This window comes from Sminthopsis crassicaudata, chromosome 3 (assembly GCF_048593235.1).
Source record: "Sminthopsis crassicaudata isolate SCR6 chromosome 3, ASM4859323v1, whole genome shotgun sequence".
Classification (NCBI taxonomy): domain Eukaryota; kingdom Metazoa; phylum Chordata; class Mammalia; order Dasyuromorphia; family Dasyuridae; genus Sminthopsis; species Sminthopsis crassicaudata.
The window spans coordinates 261,044,163-261,065,119 of NC_133619.1; the positions used below are offsets into that span (position 1 = coordinate 261,044,163).

General features: G+C 33.5%; 1 protein-coding gene across 1 annotated transcript in view; it reads right to left on the minus strand.

Moving 5' to 3' along the window:
• LTN1 (listerin E3 ubiquitin protein ligase 1) overlaps window positions 1-20,957 on the minus strand; it is a 95,276-nt gene that overhangs the window by 64,925 nt on the left and 9,394 nt on the right. The window contains exons 2-4 of the mRNA XM_074300606.1: window positions 11,641-11,844; window positions 10,998-11,096; window positions 9,251-9,481 (exon numbers count right to left, since the gene is read on the minus strand). Of these exons, the coding sequence (XP_074156707.1) occupies window positions 9,251-9,481; window positions 10,998-11,096; window positions 11,641-11,844 (534 nt within the window). The remainder of the gene's footprint in view (window positions 1-9,250; window positions 9,482-10,997; window positions 11,097-11,640; window positions 11,845-20,957) is intronic.

The following is a 20,957-nucleotide window of genomic DNA, read 5'->3' on the forward strand; positions in this document are numbered from 1 at the left end:
TCCTAAAAGAGATCCCACAAGGAAAACTCCCAAGTAATATTGTAGCAAAATTCCAGAACTATAAGGTAAAGAAGAAAATACCGTTAAGCTACCAGAAAGAAACAATTCAAGTTTCATGGAGCCAGGAGAATTATCCAGGATTTGGCACATTTTACAATAAAGGATCAGAGGGCCTGGAATATCATATACCAGAAGACAAAGAAACTTGGATTATAATCAAGAATCAACTATCCAGTAGGATTGAGGTTAATTTTTCAGGGGAGGAGATGGACCTCCAATGTAGTAGGGAACTTTCAATCATTTCTGATGAAAATATGATCTTCAAATATAAGACTCAAGAGAAACATAAAAAGGAAAAGAGGAAAGGAAAAAAAAAATGTTATTTAAAGATTAAACTGTTTATATTCCTCCATGAGAAGATATTTGTAACTCTTGAGAACTGTATCTTTTATTAGGGCAGTTATAAGGTGTACACATAGAGTATATGCTTATAAGTTGACTCTGATGTGATGATATAAAAAAAAAAAAGATATTAAGGCATAGAAACAATGATTGTACTGGGAGAAGAGGAAAGTGGGACAAATTAGATCATATGAAGAAGTACAAAAGACCTATTACAATATAGGGAAAGATGGGAGGGGGATAAACATTGTCTAAAGCTTAATCTAATCAGATCTGCCTCAAAGAGGAAAAAAAACATACTCAGATGAGTATATAAAATTTTCTTACTCTAAGAAAGTAGGAGAAGACAGAGAAAAGAAAAGGATAGGAGGCTTGATAGAAGGGAGGGAAGAAACAGTAAGAGAAAGGAAGGATAAGAGAAGAGAGAAGATGTAAGGACGAAATGAGGGAGGAGTTGGTCAAAAATAAAACACTGGTAACGAAGGACAAGTTAGAGGGGGAAAAAAGTATAAACAAGGGAGAAATAAAATAGAGGGAAATACACAGGTGATAAACATAACTATGAATGTGAATGGGAAGAACTGAAGCAGATAGCAGTGGATTAAAAAAAAAGAATCCTACAATAAGTTGTTTATAAGAAACACATTTGAAACAGATACATGCAAAGTAGAAGGTAAAAAGCTAGAGCAAAATATTGCATGTTTTAGCAGAAGCAAAAAAAAGCAGGGGAGCATTCTGATCTGAGGCAATTTAGTCTACTTATCCAGTTCTATAGTTACCAAAAAAATATTTTCTAGAGCTAAAAAAAATAATTATGAAATTCATCTATAAAAAACAAAAGGTCAAGAATATGAAGGGGATTTTTTTTTTTAAAAAGACAAAGGACAGTGGCCTTGCCTTACCAAACCTAAAATTGCATTTTAAAGCAGCAGTCACTAAAACCATTTGGGACAAGCTTAGATATAGAGTGGTGGATCAGAAGAACAGGTTAGGCACACAAGACACAATAGTCAAAGACTCCAGCTTCTGGGATAAGAACTCAGTATTTGACAAAAATTACAGGGAAAACTGGAAAACAGTATGGCATAGAAACTGGGCATAGAGCAACAACATATACCTTATACCAAGATAATAGTCAAAATTGGTACATGATTTGATTATAAAGGGAGATCATATAGACCAATAAGAAGAATAAGGGACAGTTTACCTGTGATATCTTTAGAGAAAGAAGAAATTTATGACCAAACAAGACTAGAGAACATTATGAAAAACAAAATGGATACTTTTGATAACAAAATTAAAAGTTTTTGCACAAACAAAACCAATGCAGCCAAAATAAGGGAAGCAAAAATCTGCAAAACAACTTTTACAGCCAATATTTCTGATAAAAACCTCATTTCTAAAATATATGGAGAACTGAGTCGAATTTATAAGAATACAAGTCATTCCCCAATTGGTAAACGGTTCAAAGGATATGATCATATTTTCAAATGAAGAAATTAGCGCCATCTATAATCATATGAAATAAATGGTCTAAATCACTATTGATTAGAAAAATGCAAAACTCTGAGGTACTATCTTAATACCTAATCAGATTGGCTAAGATTACAAAAAAGGATAGTGATAAATATTGGTGATGTAGGAAAACTAGGACTCCAATGCATTGTTGACGGAGTTGTGAACTGATCCAATCATTCTGGAGAGCAATATAGAACTATGTTCAAAGAACTATGCAAACCCTTTGATCCAGCAGTGCCACTACTGGATCTGTATTCCAAAGAGATCATAAAAGTGGGAAAATGGCCCACGTGTAAAATGCTTATAGCAGCTCTTTTTTGAAATAGCAAAAAATTGAAAAATGAGTGAATGCTCATCAATGGAGAAATGACTAAGTTATAATATATGAATGTAATGGAATATTGTTGTTCTACAAAAAATGATTAAGTAAGGTGATTTCAGAAAAGCCTGGAAAGACTTACATGAACCAATCCTGAGTGAAGTGAGCAGAACCGAGAAAACATTATATACAGCAATGACAATACTGTGTGGTGATCAACTATGATAGCCTCAGCTCTTCTCAGCAATTCAGTAATCCAATAAAATATGGATGGAAAATATCACATCTGGAGAGAGAACTAGAAAGACTGAAGGCGGATCAAAGCATAATATTTTCATCTTTTTCTCTTGTTTAGTTTTTTCTTTGTCGTGGTTTTTCCCTTTTGTTCTGATTTTTCTTTCCCAACATGACTCACATGGAAATATATTAAAAATGAATTTACATATATTGGATTTAACATATATTTTAACATATTTAACATGTATTGAACTACCCAGCCGCCATCTAGGGGAGGGGGTGGGGGTAAGGAGGGGAAAATTTGGAACAGAAGGTTTTGCAAGGGTCAAGGTTGAAAAATTACCCATGGGTGCAGTAGTTTGAGCACCAACCTGAAGTCAGGAGGAACTGAGTTCAAATATGACCTTAGACACTTAACACTTCCTAGCTGTGTGACCTTGGGCAAGTCACTTAACCTCAAATGCCTCAGCAAAAAAAGAAGAAAAAGAAAAATTACCCATGCATATATTTTGTAAATAAAAAGCTTTAAAAAAAAAAAGAGAGAGAAAAAAGAATGTACATATAAAACCTATATCAGATTGCTTGCTAAAGTAAGGAGAGGAGAGGAAAGGAAAGAAGAGAAAAAAAATCTGGAACTCAAAATCTTAAAACTAAAGATGTAAATGTTTCCACAGAACCCCTGAAATCTATCTACATAATTCTAGGGTATGTCTACCCCAAGATAAGAAGTATCTATAAATTAATGAATATAGACACCAAAGTTTTAAATAAAAATTTGGAAGTAGGATATCCTAGAAAGAACACATACTATTAGTTTTATGGATTTTTAATGGAAATTAAATTGGCTCAATAAAAGGAAGAATATAAACACAACAAACTTACAAAGAATAAAAAACACAAGATTATATCAACATATTTTGAAAAAAGTTTTTGACAAAATCAAATATTCATTTCTATTTAAGAAAATAAACTAGAAAATATAAGTATATGTGTACTCTTCTTTTGAATTGTAAATATCTATCCAAAACCAAAAGTAAACATTATATGTAATAAAGAAAAAGTTATACTTTCCAATAGGACTGAGGGTAAAGCAAGGATGCCATTACCATTTAGCCCAATTCCTGAAACATAATTAGCACTTAATATACTTAATAATCATCACTGACTTGCTAGAAATGCAAGTTACAAAAATAAGATGAGAAAAATAAATTAAAGTGAATAAGCACAAAAGGAAACAAAATTTATCACTTTTTATAGCAACAAGACAAAAATGAGAAATTTTTGAAATAAACAAAAAGCAACAAAATCCCTGAAAATTATGGTAATAGAAGAAAACCAATGATTCCATTAGACTATTAAAACAAAGTCAAGATTGTAAAAACAGAAGATTATCTTATAACAAAAATAACCTAAGAAATCAAAAAGAAAAAAATTTAAGAATCATTAGTTATGTACACCATGACCCCACCTCCTCCACCCAAAACCCAAACATCATCTTTAAAGAAATCTTAAAAGAAAATTTCCCAGATCTCTCAGTACCAGAATACAAAATAGAAACAGAAGGAATCCTCTGGCCACTTCCTAAAAGAAAGCCCAAAATGTAAAATCCTAGAAACAAAGGAAAAATACTACAAGCAGCCAGAAATAATTCAAATAACAAGGAGTCACAGTCAGGATCATATGCAACTTGACAGCCAGAAAGCAAAGGATATATATATAGGCTTACAGTCAAGAATAACATAGCCAGCAACATTTAATAAAACCTTACAGGGAAAGAATGAAATAAATGATTTAGGCTTCTGCTATATCTTGATCATTTTAAAAGAACAGAAATGGGGAGGGAAGATGAATATACTGGGGGTGGGGTAGAGGCAGGGAAAGGAAGGTTGGAGAAAACTATCTTGCATAATCAAGGTACACAAGTAGACAAATATAAAAACAGAGAAGGGGTGAGGGGAAGAATCAACAAATAAACCTAACTTTCATCTGACTGGTCAAAAAAGGGAAGAAACATGCTATCCCAAATTTATAACTTAATCCAGAGTCTGGTGAATAATATCTATGGCCTCCACAGCATTTTCTTTCCTTTCTCACTGAATTTAATGCCTGGTTCACAATCTCTCTTCCTCATCACCTGTACTCTTAATAGAGGATACATATATGTGGTCACCTTCTTAAATACCTTAAACATTCCAGTTCCTCTATCTACTCGATTCCCATGACCTACTACTCCAATCCATTTATGCTACACACAGAAAAGGTCATAGCCTCAACTTTATCCTCACCTAAAATTCCTTTTAACTAATTATCTTATTCTTTTGTTCCCCAGTGCTTTATGATCCCTAACACTGTTCTTGATCCTCCTGTGAATTCCATTTCCTCTACACTTCAGTTCATTTTCAGGTGATCACCCCTACACTGAACTATGCTATATTCTTACTCCTGGAAACGATCTCAAAACCTTGATTAACCAACTTAACTTCACTCTCAATTTCCCTTTTCTATCTCACTACAAATCATACCATACCAAGCCTTAAATCTTAATTACTATCATTATTCTTTCTTTTCTATGTATGTGTAAATGAATGGAGAAGTCATATATGGCTTACCTAGGCCCTTTACATATTTATATTTTCCTGCTATCTAATAAGCATATATATATATATACCTATCCCATGCTTTAAAAACCTTTACTTGAGCTTATTATCTCTGATTGTTCCATTCCCCTTCATGATCAAATATCTTAAGAAAAACATCTACTGATACTCCTACTTCTTCTCCCACTGACTCTTAACCCTCTGCAACATGACTTCCCATGTTGCATCCTCAACATTCAAGTTAAATAGACCTTTCCAAAATTGCCATTGATCTCTTTTAATTGCCAAATCAAATAGCCTTTTCTCAATCCTGATCCTCTCTGACTTTCCTAAAGCATTTGATACTGTGTATCATCTTTTGCTTCTCAGATTAACTCTCTTCTCCAAGTTTTCCTAAGACTGATTTCAATCTTATGACTGATGTCAGCCTCTTCATTCTCAGTCTCCTTTGTTAGTTCTTCACCCACTTATTTCACACCCTCCCACTTTTTCCTCCCCCAAGGCTCTGTCCTAAGTATTCTTCTCTTCTCCAGCTATACTATCTCTTTGGATGGCCTTAACAATTCCTATCACTATGAAGTTGATTCCCAGATCTACATATCCCAGCTCTAATTTCTCTGGTGAACTACAGTCATGAATCTCCAATTGCTTTTTGGCTGTCTTAAGTTCAGTGCCTCCATAAGCATCTCAAACTCATCACATCCAAACAGAACTCATCATCTTTCCAAACAAATCCTCCCTCTACCCCTCCCTTCCAAATTACTATGCAGGGCACAATTTTCTTCTAAGTTACCAGACTCACAACTTCAATGTAACACTAAATTATTCATTTCTCCCTCCCCAACATGTCTTGTAGAACTATTTTGTCCTCTCCAGTCATACTTTCACAACCCCAGTTCAGATTGTAACCTAGATGGTTTTTCCTCCTTTTTCCAAAACACAGATGTAATATTACACCCTGTTCAATTAGCTCCAATGGCTTTCTAAAACCTCCAGCATTTAAATACAAAATTCCCTATTTGGCACTTAAAAGTGAGTCACAAATCTGGCCTCTTCCTTACATCTTACTCACTTACTCCATACATTTTATGACAAAATAACATTGACCTACTTGCACTTTCTTAAACTTGGTACTTCATCTCCACCTCCATGCCTGTGAAAAGTCATGAAAGTCCCTCTTATCTAGAATGCTCTGCCCCCTCACTTCTGCCTTTCAGTTTCCCTGGCTTCCTTTAAGAATTAATTCAAAAACCAAAAAACAAAGCAAACCAAAAAGATTCAAATACCATTTTCTGTAGATCTTTTCTGTAGATCTACCCCCCGGAATGTTAACGCCATTTCAGATTAATTTTATATGTTTTTTTGTATATGTATGGGTATATCTATGTGTGTGTTGTGTGTGTGTGTGTGTGTATGTGTATACATGTATATAGGTGAACATGTGTTGTGGGGGAGAGGTATGAGTATGTATAGAGAGAGAGAGAGTGCATACTAGATAGTTACAGGGTATTTCCTCTATTAGAATAAACACACTCCTTAAGGAATATGCGGGAGTTCTTCTTTGTCTTTCTTTGTACTTATAGCACTTACCACAATTTCTAGCACATATGTGCTTATTAAATTCTTGATTGACCAACTGGGAGGTAATAATTAAAGGAAAAAAACTTACTGATCCTTGAAAATTAAAAAGAAAAAAAAGGACTGCAAAAAACTGGAATCTAAGGGAATGTCTGAAGGAATGGTTAAACTTATTAAGATATATGAATGTAAATTATTATTCCATAACAAATTGTGAACGACATTAGAAAGAGATGAACCACCGCAAAGTCAAATGAACAAAAGTAGAACAGTTTCAACAAGGACAACATGGTAAAGGAAAACAATTATGAAAGATAAAAGGAGTGACCACCTGTGAGCTCCAGAGAGCTAACGGACTCAAGATGAAAAAAAGAAACATACATTTTTGCACATGGCCACTGTGTGGATCTGTTTTGCCTGATTATGTTGCTTCCTTGGTTTTTAATTGAGTTGCATAAGTGAAGGAAGGGCTGAAAAAAAAAATTAAGGAAAGATACTGAAATGTTATTTTTAAATGTACAAGAGGAAAAATAAACAAGCAGGGCAGTCTTTAGTAGAGAAAAATAGACAAACAGGGCAGTTTTATTATATACTATTTATAAAAAGAGTATATATAATGGAAATTCTAGATTTCAATCTTCTTTTTGTATTCTGCAGTGTGTAAAGAGAAATGCTCAGTCTTACTACTGGCTCTGTATACCAAAGAAATCATAAAAAAGGGAAAAGGATCCCTATGTGCAAAAATGTTTGTAGCAGTTCTTTTTGTAGTGGTGAGAAACTGAAAATTGAATGGATGCTCATCAGTTGGAGAATGGCTGAACAAGTTTTGGTATATGAATGTAATGTTATTGTTCTATAAGAAAAGATCAGCAGAATGATTTTAAAAAGGATCTGTTAAGACTTCCATGAACTGATGGCTAAGTGAAGTGAGCCACAGCATTGTACACAGTAACAACAAAATTATATGATGATCAACTGTGCTGGCCATAGCACTTCTCAACATGCCTCAATTGCAATGACTTTAAGGCAATTCCAACAGACTTGAAATGAAAAATGACATCTGCAACCAGAGAAAACTATGGAGACAAATGTGGATTGAAGCACAATATTTTTATCTTTTTGTTTGTTTTGTTTTTTTTCTTTTTTTGTGATTTTTTTTCCTCTTTTGGTTTGATTTTTCTTGCAGAAATGACAAATGTGGAAATATGATTAAAAGAATTGCACATATTTAACATAATCAAATTGCGTGCTGCCTTGGAGAAAAAGGAGGGAGAGGAGAGAAGGAGAAAAATCTAGAACACAAAGTCTTACAAAAATTAAAGTTGAAAACTATTTTATTTGAAAAATAAAATAGTATTAATTTTTTTTTCAATGTATATAGTGTTAAGAAAAAAAAAGTTTATTTTGGTCTTTTAACTTCAGGAAGAAAAAAATAAATATGATGGAATGGCCAGAAATTTCAATAAAACTTTTTAAAAATTAGTTTATGTTTAAGATAAGGAAATATATAATGCTTCTTAGGAAGAAATAAATAAATGAATATTACAAAAATGAATAAAAATAGTTTTAACCTTTAAAGGATAAAATTACTTTGCATTTACTTTTAATATATTTTGCATATTTGTATCTGTGAATTTGGTGCTTGCTTCTCAATAGAATGTAAGCTCTTCAAAAGCACTTTCATTTTTACTTTATCTTTTTAAGTTCCTGAGTTCCTAAGATAGTTCCTACAATAGTGAATGTTTAATAAAATGCTTGCTGAAAGAATAAATGAAAAATTTTAAAACATGTTTTTCCTCTTCAGCTTCATATAAAGCTATCCCCGCCAAATTTAAAATGTATTTCTCCTCTTTACTTTCAATTCTAGAATTTTCCAGCATCAACTAGTTTAGGTACCACTTTCTTCTGCTTTCTATTTTCCAAACAAAACAGATTTTTCCCAGAGCAAGTAAACATTACGTTTTCTAACTCTATACATTTAAACAAGTATCTTCCTATATCTGGAATGTACTTCTTCCCCCCAAACTTTATTTCCACTTCTCTGTATCTTCCTTTGAGGATCAGGGCAGATACATTGCTTTTAAGCAGTTTTACCAAGTTCCCCTAGTTATTAGTGATCTTTCTGAAGACATATTTTGGTGACCCTTTATTAAACTGTAAACTTAATAATAGGGATTTTTAAAATTTCTGTTTTTATATCTAAAATGCCAAGGACAACATATAGTAATGACTTCATGAAACGATTACAAATAAATACAAAGTTGACAGAAAGCCTTGACAGAGTCAGAACACTTGGTTTCAATCCCTACCTTTGATACAAACTAGCTTTCTTCTTGGATTTTACTTATCTTGCCCCCAATTTCCTCAACTCTAAAAATCACAAGGTTGGACTTAATGATTAATATGATCCCTTTTAGTTCTAAATTTATAACTCTATATCTTAAGCTCTCAATGCCCCCAAGTAATTAAGCAGCTGCCCATCTTCATTACTTAAATGAGTATTCTTACCAAATGTTCTCTATACCAATAAAGTCACAAGATACAGACATCCAGACATAACACACACACTTTAATAGAAATATAAATTTTTTCAACTTACATTAATAATTTCATCTTTACAAAACACTAATGCTTCGGACTGCTTGCTTGGAGGGAAAGCTGCTTCAAATGCTATTTTTGCCGCAATTGCAGCTGGGGCAAAAGTATCACATTGCGCTATTAGCCAATATCCCATAAGACTTTTTAAATGAGGTGCCAAGTGTTTCTTTACTTTTAGGACAAGTTTTTCAAAAGCTATTTGCGTGGCTTCTCGAACTCGACGGTCATAATCCTATTGAAAATACAAATATTGTTAAAAAGTAATTGTCTCATCCTCCTAAGAATATAATTACATGCACAATTTGACATATAATTAGAGATATTTCTTTTCAAACACTAGTAAAAAATAAGAAAATAACCAAGATTTTGTGATCTTACTTGGCAAGTACATGTTTTTGTCTGAATTTTTCACATTTCAAATAAAGGTACTAGATGTTGTATAGCCTCAGCTTAAAAAACAATTGCTCTGAATCCAGTTTATTGGAAGAAGTTTATTGTATAAGAAACCAATTTAATATTTTATTTCTCTTATCTTAAAAATAAACAATGATTCAGAATAAGTAACTTTAAAGATGAGACAGTATTTGTATAAGTCTGTAATTAGGATCTAAAATATGTTAAAAACAAAACAAAACAAAACAAAAAAACAGCTATAAATATATAGTCCCCAGTCTCTCTCTGCAACACAGGATTTTTTTAAACTTTGCTTTCAGAACCTTCCTTAGAATTTACTGTTCTTAAATTAAGACAACAAGATATCACTACACACCTCTCATACTAGCTAGGATGACAGGAAAAGATAATGCTAAATGTTGGAGGGGATGTGAGAAAACTGGGAAACTGATGCATTGTTGGTGTAATTATGAACAAATCCAACCATTATGGAGAACAATTTCGAACCATGCTCAAAAAGTTATCAAACTGTGCACACCCTTTGACCCAGCAGTGTATCTACTGGGCTTATATCCCAAAGAGATCTTAAAGAAGGGAAAGGGACTTGTATGTACAAAAATGTTTGTGGTAGCCCTTTTTTGTAGTGGCTAGAAACTGGAAATTGAATGGATGCCCATCAATTGGAGAATGACTGAATAAATTGTGGTATATGAATATTATGGAATATTATTGTTCTGTAAGAAATAACTAGCAGGATGATTTCAGAAAGGCCTGGAGAGACTTACATGAACTGATGCTGAGTGAAATGAGCAGAACCAGGAGATCATTATATACTCCAACAACGAGATTAACCAAATAAGTTCCATTTGTTCAATAATGGATAGAACCAGCTACACCCAGTGAAAGAACTATGGGAAATGAGTGTGAACCACAACATAGCATTTCCACTCCCTCTGTTTTTGTCCGCTTGCATTTTTTATTTCCTTCTCAGGCTATTTTTACCTTATTTCTAAGTCCAATTTTTCTTGCGTAGCAAAATAACTGTTTGGACACATATACAAAGTAACATATACTTTAACATATTTAACATGTTGATCTACCTGCCATCTGGGGAAGCGGGTGGGAGAAGGGAGGGAAAAAATTGGAACAGAAGGTTTTGAAAGGGTCAATGCTGAAAAATTACCCATACATATATCTTGTAAATAAAAAGCTATAATAAAAAAAACAAACATTTTTTTAAAGAATTTACTGTTCTTTTCAAAACTTCACCAAAAGAAGATCATACAAATTTAACTGCATTCTTACTGCAACAAAACAGTAATTTTAAAACAAATTTTTTTTTTAATCATACTTACAAGAGATATTTTGCAATAAATTCTTGGCCAATATGGAAGAACACCTTTTACAATCTCTGCATCTCTTACATCGCACATTGTCCCAAATTCTTGCATAGCCTAATGCAAAATATTAATATATACAATGTTACTAATATTCTGCAGAAACAAGAGTAGCAAAATACCTTCACAGTGTACTTGTCATACTTATTTTATTCATTTTGGCAAAAAGGTTTTAAAATGTAAATGGAAGCTATCATGTAAATGAAGTTATCTATTCTAATTTTTATTTCTGTCACTTGGAAATACTTAAGATAATGCTTTACCAAGATAATGCTTTACAGGGTAATATATTTTTATTTAGAAATTTTTGGCATTTTATTAAAATCATCTTAAAATAATTTAAATTCACATTATTTTTCCTAATAGGAATCAAAGTAATAAAAGTTCTAAAGAAATTAATAAATCACCTGGAGGCTATGTTTCTGAAGTTTGTGCTTCAAAAAAAAAAAAAAAAAAAAAACCCACTAAGTAAGCCTAATCTAATTTCCCTTATAAATAACATAACTAACATAAGAATATATGCTTTTGACTCTTCTACTGAAATACTATTTTAATAAACAGACTTTCCTGACTAAATTTTTAGGTAAAGAAATAAACTTGCTTTTAATTTTGTTGTGACATCTTTCTTGGAAAGTTTTCGTAGGACCATCCGGAAATCAGAATCTACCAGGCTGTCTATTTCATCTGCTCCTTGTACAGCGGGTACATAGCCTAGGTCACTCTGAGATGTACCAAAACCAATAAATCCAGGTACTGTTCCACGTTCTTTTGCTAGGAGTTCTGCAGCGCGGCCACTGTTTGAGGGCTGATGAAAAGCAAAGAAAATAAATCAGAGAATTATCTGTAAGACCTAATCAATTCCTTTAAATTGTTTTCATAGTTGCTACAGGTCTCCTAAATTTGTTTTTTTGAGTTGCTGTACTTTCTAGAAACATTAAACCCAGAGTAGGCAGGAGAATAAAGTCTGTTCTGAGCTCCAAACTGGATTCAAAATAGGTACCAGTCAGTCTTCACTAGCTGCTTTTGCAGCTGGCACTCTTGTAGATAAGCAGACTATCATATCTTCAAAGTCTAGTGAGTTCTTTGCTTGGCTGAGGGTTCCACATGCAAGTTCACTTCTCTTATAATAAATTTAACTGCAATACAATGTCTCATGGACTTGTGGTATTGTTTTTTGGTTAGTTAACACAGTACATTTTCACCCGAGAAATTTTTTAGTCAAATTTAGGACATCAATCATTCATCTATAGAATGGACTATCTCAGCCTAGCAAAACAGGTATTTCAAACTATGTTAAAAAGCACTAACCATGAAAACAATCTAAGTATAGCTAAGAAATTAAGTAGTAGATCTATGGAATAGGTTAGGTCCAAAATATACAACAGTAAAATACTCATAATAATATGACAATATTGATAATCTCAAAGATCCAAGCTTTGAGAGCAAGAACTCACCATTTAACAAAAATTGTTGGGAAAACTGGGGAAGCAAGTCATTATTAATCAGAGAAATGTAAATTAAGACAACTCTGAGATACCACACTATACATTTGTCAGATTGGCTAGAATGACAGGGAAAGATAATGCGGAATGTTGGAGGGAATATGGGAAAACTGGGACACTGATACAGTGTTGGTGGAATTGTGAATACATCCAGCCATTCTGGAGAGCAATTTAGAGCTATGTTCAAAAAGTTATCAAACTGTGCATACCCTTTGATCCAGCAGTGTTATTACTGGGCTTATATCCCAAAGAGATCTTAAAGAAGGGAAAGAGACTTGTATATGCAAAAATGTTTGTGGCAGCCCTCTTTTTAGTAGCCAGAAACTGGAAACTGAGTAGATGGCCATCAGTAGGAGAATGGTTGAATAAACTGTGGTATGTGAATTATTAAAAGAAATGACCAGCAGGATGAATATAGAGAGGCTTGGAGAGGCTTACATAAACTGATTATGAGTGAAATGAGCAGGACCAGAAGATCACTATATACTTCAACAACAGAACTCATACATCAGAATTCAACAACTCATCCATCAGAAGAGGCCTTCTTCAACAATGAGATGAACCAAATCAGTTCCAAGAGAGCAGGAATGAACTGAACCAGCTATACCCAGCAAAAGAACTCTGAGAGATGACTATGAACCACTATATAGAATTCCTAATCCCTCTATTTTTGTCTGCCTACATTTTTTTATTCCCTTCACAGGCTAATTGTACACTATTTCAAGTCCGATTCTTTTTGTACAGCAAAATAACTGTTTGGACATGTATACATATATACATATCATTTAAAATATGCAAATTAACAACTCTTGAGATACTACTTCCCACGTACTAGAGGGGAAGACATGATAGAAAAGAAAAATGAAAAACTGGTAAAAGGAATGTGTAAAAATAGGGAGGCCTAATGCATTATTGGTAGAATTATAATCTAGATTAATCATTCTGAAGAACAATTTAGAATTATGCCCAAAGAGCTATAAGACTGTATAAACTCTCTGATCCAGCAAGACTAGATCTGTATCCCAAAGAGATCAAAGAAAAAGGAAAAGCATTAATATATACAAAAATGTTCACAGCAGCTTTTTGTGTTGGCAAAGATTCTTGAAGGTCTGGCCATCAATTGGGAAAAGGCTGAACTATTTGTGATGTGACGAAATACTACTGTATTTATACATTACAATAAATTTCAAGAGGGACTGTTTCAGAAAAAAACTTGGAAATTTATACAAATTGATGCAAAATGAAGTGAGAATAACAAGAACATTATATACAGTAACAGCAATATTGCTGCAATGATTAATTAATGTAATCACTGTGAAAAAAGCAGCTACTCTGATCAAGAAAAGGATTTAACATAATTCCTAAGGATTCCTAATGAAAAATGCTACCTACCTCCAAAGAGAGAACTGATAAAGTCTTAATACAAACTAAAGTTAATCTTTTTTCACTTTCTTTTTCTTGCATTTGGGGAAGGGGGTAATGAGAAAGAGGGAAAGAGAGAGAGAAAGGAGAGAAATAACATGGCTTTTATGTGATTTCATATGCATAATCAATATCATTTTGTTTGCTTTCTCACTAGACAGGGAAGGGGCAGGAAGGTGAGAATTTGAAATGCAAATTTTAGAGAATGTAAAAAATTTTTCATATATTTGAGAAATATTTAATAAAAAAAATTTTTTTTAAAGATTGCCTATCTTTTTTCTTTAAGGAAACAACAAAATTTGCTTCCCAGTTTCCATAGCACAGAATATTTACCTGGTTCAAAAGGCCACTGAGAGCTTAGTGAATTTTGCTCAGATGGCAAAGAAAGATATCAGAAATGAACTTTAGGGGCAGCTAAATGGAGAAGTGGATAGAGCACCAGCCCTGAATTCAGGAGGACGGACCCGAGTTCAAATCTGATCTTAGACACTTAACACTTCCTAGCTGTGTGACCCTGGGTAAGTCACTTAACCCCAGCCTTAGGAGAAAAAAAAAAAAAAAGAAAAAGAAATTAACTTTAAACTTAGTTCACATAAGAAAACCTTTTTTATTTTTTTATAAATTTGTTCCACAGTACTCCAGAAACATTTTCTTGAATCTTCCAATTCTTTAACCTTCCAGACTATTGATTACTTAGCTCTCATAAGTATCTTGATACAATTGAAAATACATCATTATTATCACTTGTATTTAGGTAAATTTGTTTATAAACCCCAGTTTCATCATCTAAAAAAGGGAAAGGGTTTGGACCATATGCCATTTAAGCATCCTTCCAACTATGACAATGAGTTTTTAAATATTATTCATTCATCCCCCCACTATTCTTTGGAGATACTAAGTTTCCAGATGATACGCACTGCCCATGTTTTCAACTTCCTCAATTAGTTGTACTGACTTTTTTCTCTTTTTCTAAAATAATATTATTTGTCATCTGGGATGGCTATCTGGGTATCTGGAGTATCTGGGAAGAGAGACAAGGGTACTATGGTGATGGTAATAAAAACTTGGTGATGAAATAGTAATAAAAAATTATTTTTAAAAATTGACTGTCTTTATAAATTCCTCAACAGCAAGTCCCTGATATTTTATTTCACTTTTTGCAATTCTTCTAATAACCACTAAAAATCACTAAATATGTATGTCCAATATATCTTGCTAGTTAAATATCTGAAAGACAGGTTTAAGCTGGCATGAGCCTTTATTTTGAGGTAAGTAAACATCCATTATATATGCTCTTTACTCACTTAAGAAAAAAACAACACATTGCATTGCTCAAATCTTAAGAGAAACACAATTTTTTCTTATACAATGGAAAAAACTAGGAACCAGAATCTCAGAACTGCAAATATGTCTTATGAAAAAAGAGCATTCTTCTAGTGCTTTTGGATAGTACTCCAGCAAATCATATGTATAAACACTATCCCATATAGTATTCACAATAACTTTTCACTCACTTTTCTTATTCATCAAAGAAATAGATCTAACTATGACAGACTTGGTCCTTCTCAGTGATTCAGTGATCCAAGGCAATCCCAATAAACTTTGGATGGAAAACGCTATCCGCATTCAGAGAGAGAGAACTATGGAGTCTGAATATAAATCAACATACTATGTATACTTTTTTCCCTTCCTTTTCCCCCTTAATTTTTTTCCCTTTTGTTTTGATTTTTCTCTCCCAAAAGGACTCATATGGAAATATGTTTAAAAAAAAATTAATGTACATATATAACCAAAAGGAAAAAAAAAAAAAAGTAGTTTTACATGTAACTGGGGAAAACAAATTAAATACTCCAAAAAAAAAAAAAGAGAGAGAGAATTATATCCTTTTTTTCCATTATATTTTTCCATAGTATCTCAAATACTGATAATACCAAAGAATTAAGCAGAAAGGAAGGAGCTTGTAAGGAAAGTCAAAGTAGGGGGGAAAACCCACCATATTTCCTCCACTCAGTACAATTTTCAGTACAATTTGTAGCCCAGTTGAATTTGTAGCATGCTTGGCACCCCCCTCCTCTCTTAGTACTTAGTAAATGCTTGTAAAATTGAAAAAAATAATAAACACCAACTAGTGTAAGATTATCTAATTGATTTGTGCACAATAGAGAGACTTATACATTCTTTTCAGCAAAATAAATTTTATTTTCATTCCTCTTTATTAATGTGTCTAAAACAATCATTTGACACAGCTAATCATCATTCTTTCCTTTCTGAAACTCGCTTCTGCTAGACTTGTAAAGAAGATAAAAGAATGAGGGGTATTTAAGACAACCTCCCTAGATCCTCACAATTTCTCTTAAAAATCATAATAGTGAAGTACCTAGGCAAAAGAAAAACAGGGCAGCCAAAATAATGAAATTTTAAGACCATTTTATTACTGGCCAGGACTGATCCCCCAACACCAAGACTGGAGGGGTCAGTAATGAGTGGCTTCAGGGCTATATATTTATAGAAAGAGAGAGAGAGAGACATCAAAATGTTCCTTGATATATTTGTCATAATAAAGGAATTTCTATTCTAAACAGGAGGCAAAAAAGTTATCACTCTAAGGGGGTCATTCTCAGGCAGCAGCAAGCAGTATTTCTTTAAGCTTATCAGGTTGTCAAGGTCTCGGTCTTTCAGGACAATACATCAGGGTTGTTAAAAATACCATTTGCAGTAAAGAGTGAAGAACTAGTAATAAACTTCTAACTACAAAGATTCAAGATTATGTTTCTCACAGTCCCATTTGGGGTGCGCTTTTCCACTTCAACAGAAATATTTAAAAAAGAACAAAACTAGTAAAATTCTCAAAATAAAATTGTTGGGGGGGGAATCCTCAAAGAAATGAAAAAACAAGAGGCAGGGCAAAGAATGACAAAGTAGAAGGAAGGAATGCAACTGAGTTACTGCCCACAACTCCTCCAAATATTTCTTAAAATGCATCAGACCAAATCTTTAAAAAAAAAAAAAAATGGTAAAAAATGTATGCAAATCCAATATAGGCATACATATTTAATTACCTTGCTGCACAAGAAAAAAACAGATCAAAAAGGGAAAAAAAATGAGAAAGAAAATAAAATTGAAGCAAACAACAAAAGAAACAAAAATACTATGTTGTGATTCACACTCAATTCCCACTGTCCTCTCTCTGGATTCAGGCAACTCTAATGATCATAAGATCATTGGAACTGGACTGGATTGTCTCATTGTTGAGAAGAGCCACGTCCATCAGAATTGACCATCATAATTCTGATGCACGTGGCTCTCTTCACAACAATGAGAGGATCCAAATCAGTTCCAATTGATCTGTAATGAACAGAACCAGCTACACCTGCAGAAAGAACACTGAGAAATTAGTATGGACCACAACATAATATTTCTACTCTTTCTGTTACTGTTTGCTTGCATTTTTTGTTTTTTTCTTCTCAGGTTATTTTTACCTTCTTTCTAAATCCGATCTGTCTTGTGCAACAAAATAACTGTATAAATATGTATACATATATTGTATTTAACATATACTTTAACATATTTAACATGTATGGGACTACCTGCCATCTAGGGGAGGGGATGAGGAAGGAGGGGAAAAGTTGGAACAGAAAAATTACCTGTGTATATGTTTTGTATATAAAAAGCTATTTAAAAAATTGATCATCATGTAATTTTTTTGTTGTATAAATGATCTCCTGGTTCTGCTCATTTCAGCATCAGTTCATGCAAGTCTCTCCAGGCCTCTCTTAAAAATCATCCTCCTGATCCTTTCTTACAGAACAATAATATTGTATAACATTCATATTCTATAATTTATTCATCCATTCCACAACTGATGGGCATCCATTCAATTTCCAGTTTCTTACACTATAAAAAAGGGCTACCACAATCATTTTTACACATGTGGGTCCCTTTCCCTCTTTGAAGATCACTTTGGGATATAAGACCAGTAGAAACACTGCTGGGTCAATGGGTATGCACAGTTTGATAGCCCTTTCAGCATAGTTCCAAATTCTCTCCAGGATGGTTGGATCAGTTCACAACTCCACCAACAATGTACTAGTCAGACCAAATCTTAATGGAGACATCCAAAAAAAGTTGATTCCTTCCATTTGGCAAGCCCAACCTGGCAAAAGGAAACAGACAGAAAGGTCTACAGTTGCTGGGGACAGAAACACAGGACAACATCTAATGACCAGGGAGAGGCTGCAAAGCAGCAGAAAAAGATCTCAGAACCATATTGGAAAACCTTCAGATGAACACTGGGTATATAGCAACAAGGAAAGGAGCCAAATGACAACTTTGTTAAGTACTACCCAGTCCCAAATTTACATGTGATAAGTACACAGTAATGACATTCCCCTGAGGAAGGAGGAAGTTCAGAAGATAATAGCAGCAGTGATGCCACTCAAACTCCAAACTCTGAGCAGTATTACTTCTGCCATCTAGCCCAGTTTGCAGAGTAATTATCAAGGCAGAAACCCAGACCAAAGAGTAGTCTATAATTCTATCACTTTGAACCAACAAAACTTTCCATGCAGTTAATAGGGACAGCAATCTGTTCTTGCATGGATCCAAATTCAAGTCAGGAACTTAACAGAGCTCAGAATAAGAAGGTAGCTATTAGACTGTGCCCTAGATCAGACTCTTTGGGAATACTAAAAGCTTACAGGTCACCTGTACCATTTTCAATAACCCAAGAAAACATCAACATGTTAGAGTTACCAGAAAAAATAAAACAAACTATTCAATAGAAGCAAACAAAATAATAGATTTGATTATATAAAGGGAGAGGAGGGGCAGGGAAAGAGTCATGGAGTGAGAAAGACTAAAATCTAGTTCTTTCCCCAAACATCCTAGGCAAAAATCTAGAGAATGCACCAGATTAAATTCTTAAGTGAAGCTAAAAAGTCACAGTGAGTCATTTTTTTCAGGGGGAGGGAAGTCAAAATAGATCTCAGGTTGTTGCAGGGAGTATTCCAAGAACTCAGAGACTGAAACAGGACATCAGAAAATGATATCAGGAGATCCCTGAGTCAGCATTAGGTATAGGCATGGGTATCATTCAAGTAGCCCTATCATCCACAATTTAGGTAGGGTAGGACCCTCGATCTGCACTGAGAAGGGTAACAAATTCCAAGTAGAAAAAGTAAGCGTGAGTGGCTTGAGCACAGCAGAGTCCCAAGCTACACAGGAACCAGCAACTCGACTACTAATAAAGAGCCCACAGCAGGCCAAGAAATAAAGTTAAGCAGCAGTCTATTGAAACTCTGAACCAGAAACAAGTCAATATGGCAAAAACAGGGTCAAGAACTAGCACATCTCAGCCCAAAAAGGTTTCCTGTTCAATTATAGCATTCTGAGGCACTTCCAAGTTTGCATAACCCCACCTAGAACTGTGAAAAGAGAAAAAAAGATATAAAATGAGACCTCTGGCCAAATATCCTCCTATCCTATTGATCCAGAGATCAATATGAACATAAGGTCCAAAGTTAAGAAATAAATTGGTTTTAAAAAAAGGGCAAGTCAAAAAAAAAAATACTCAATCATAAAAAGCTATTATGATAAGAAAAACTCAAGACATAAATACAGAATTAGAAAATTAATCAAAAATAATTACAAGCAAAGTCTCAAAGAAAAAATATGGCTAGGATACAAATCCAACAAGAATTGCTAAAAGATAGAAAATAATGCCACATAAATCCTCAGCATTTTTATACATCACCAACAAAATCCAACACCAAGAGATACAAAAAGAAATTCCATTCAAAATAATTGTTGATACCATAAAATATTTGTTCTATTCTATTTGTTCTATTTATTTAGTGCTATACCAATCAGACTCCAAAGAAGCTATTTTAATGACCTAGAAAAAATAACAAGTCATCTGGAAGAACAAAAGGTTGAGAATTTCAAGGGAATTGATGGAAAACAAAATCAAATGAAGGTGGCCTAGCTGTACCTTATCTAAAACTATATTATAAAGCAGTGTAGTCACCAAAATCATTTGGTATTGGCTAAGAAATAGATTAGTTGAGTGAAATAGGTTAGGTTCACAAGACAAAATAGTCAATAACTATAGCAATCTAGTGTTTGACAAACCCAAAGATCTCAACTTTGGGGATAAAAATTCATTATTTGACAAAAACTGCTGGGAAAACTGAAAATTAGTATGGCAGAAATTAGGAATGGACCCACACTTAACACTATATACCATGATAAGATCAAAATGGGTCCATGATTTAGGCATTAAGAACGAGATCATAAATAAATTAGAGGAACATAGGAGAATTTACCTCTCAGACTTGTGGAGAAGGAAGGAATTTGTGACCAAAGAAGAACTAGAGATCATTATTGATCACAAAATAGAAAATTTTGATTACATCAAATTAAAAAGCCTTTGTACAAACAAAACTAATGCAAACAAGATTAGAAGGGAAGTAACAAACTGGGAAAACATTTTTACAGTTAAAGGTTCTGATAAAGGCCTAATCTCCAAAATAGAGAATTGACTCTAATTTATAAGAAATCAAATCATTCTCCAACAGATAAATGGTCAAAGGATATGAACAATTTTCAGATGATAAAATTGAAACTATTTCCACTCATATGAAAGAGTGTTCCAAATCACTATTGATAAAAGAAATGCAAATTAAAACAACTGGCTAAGAAGACGGAAAAAATAATGACAAATGTTGGAGGGAATGTGGGAAAACTGGGAAACTGATGCATTGTTGGTGTAATTATGAACAAATCCAACCATTATGGAGAACAATTTGGAACCATGCTCAAAAAGTTATCAAACTGTGCACACCCTTTGACCCAGCAGTGTGTCTACTGGGCTTATATCCCAAAGAGATCTTAAAGAAGGGAAAGGGACTTGTATGTGCAAAAATGTTTGTGGTAGCCCTTTTTTGTAGTGGCTAGAAACTGGAAATTGAATGAATGCTCATCAATTGGAGAATGG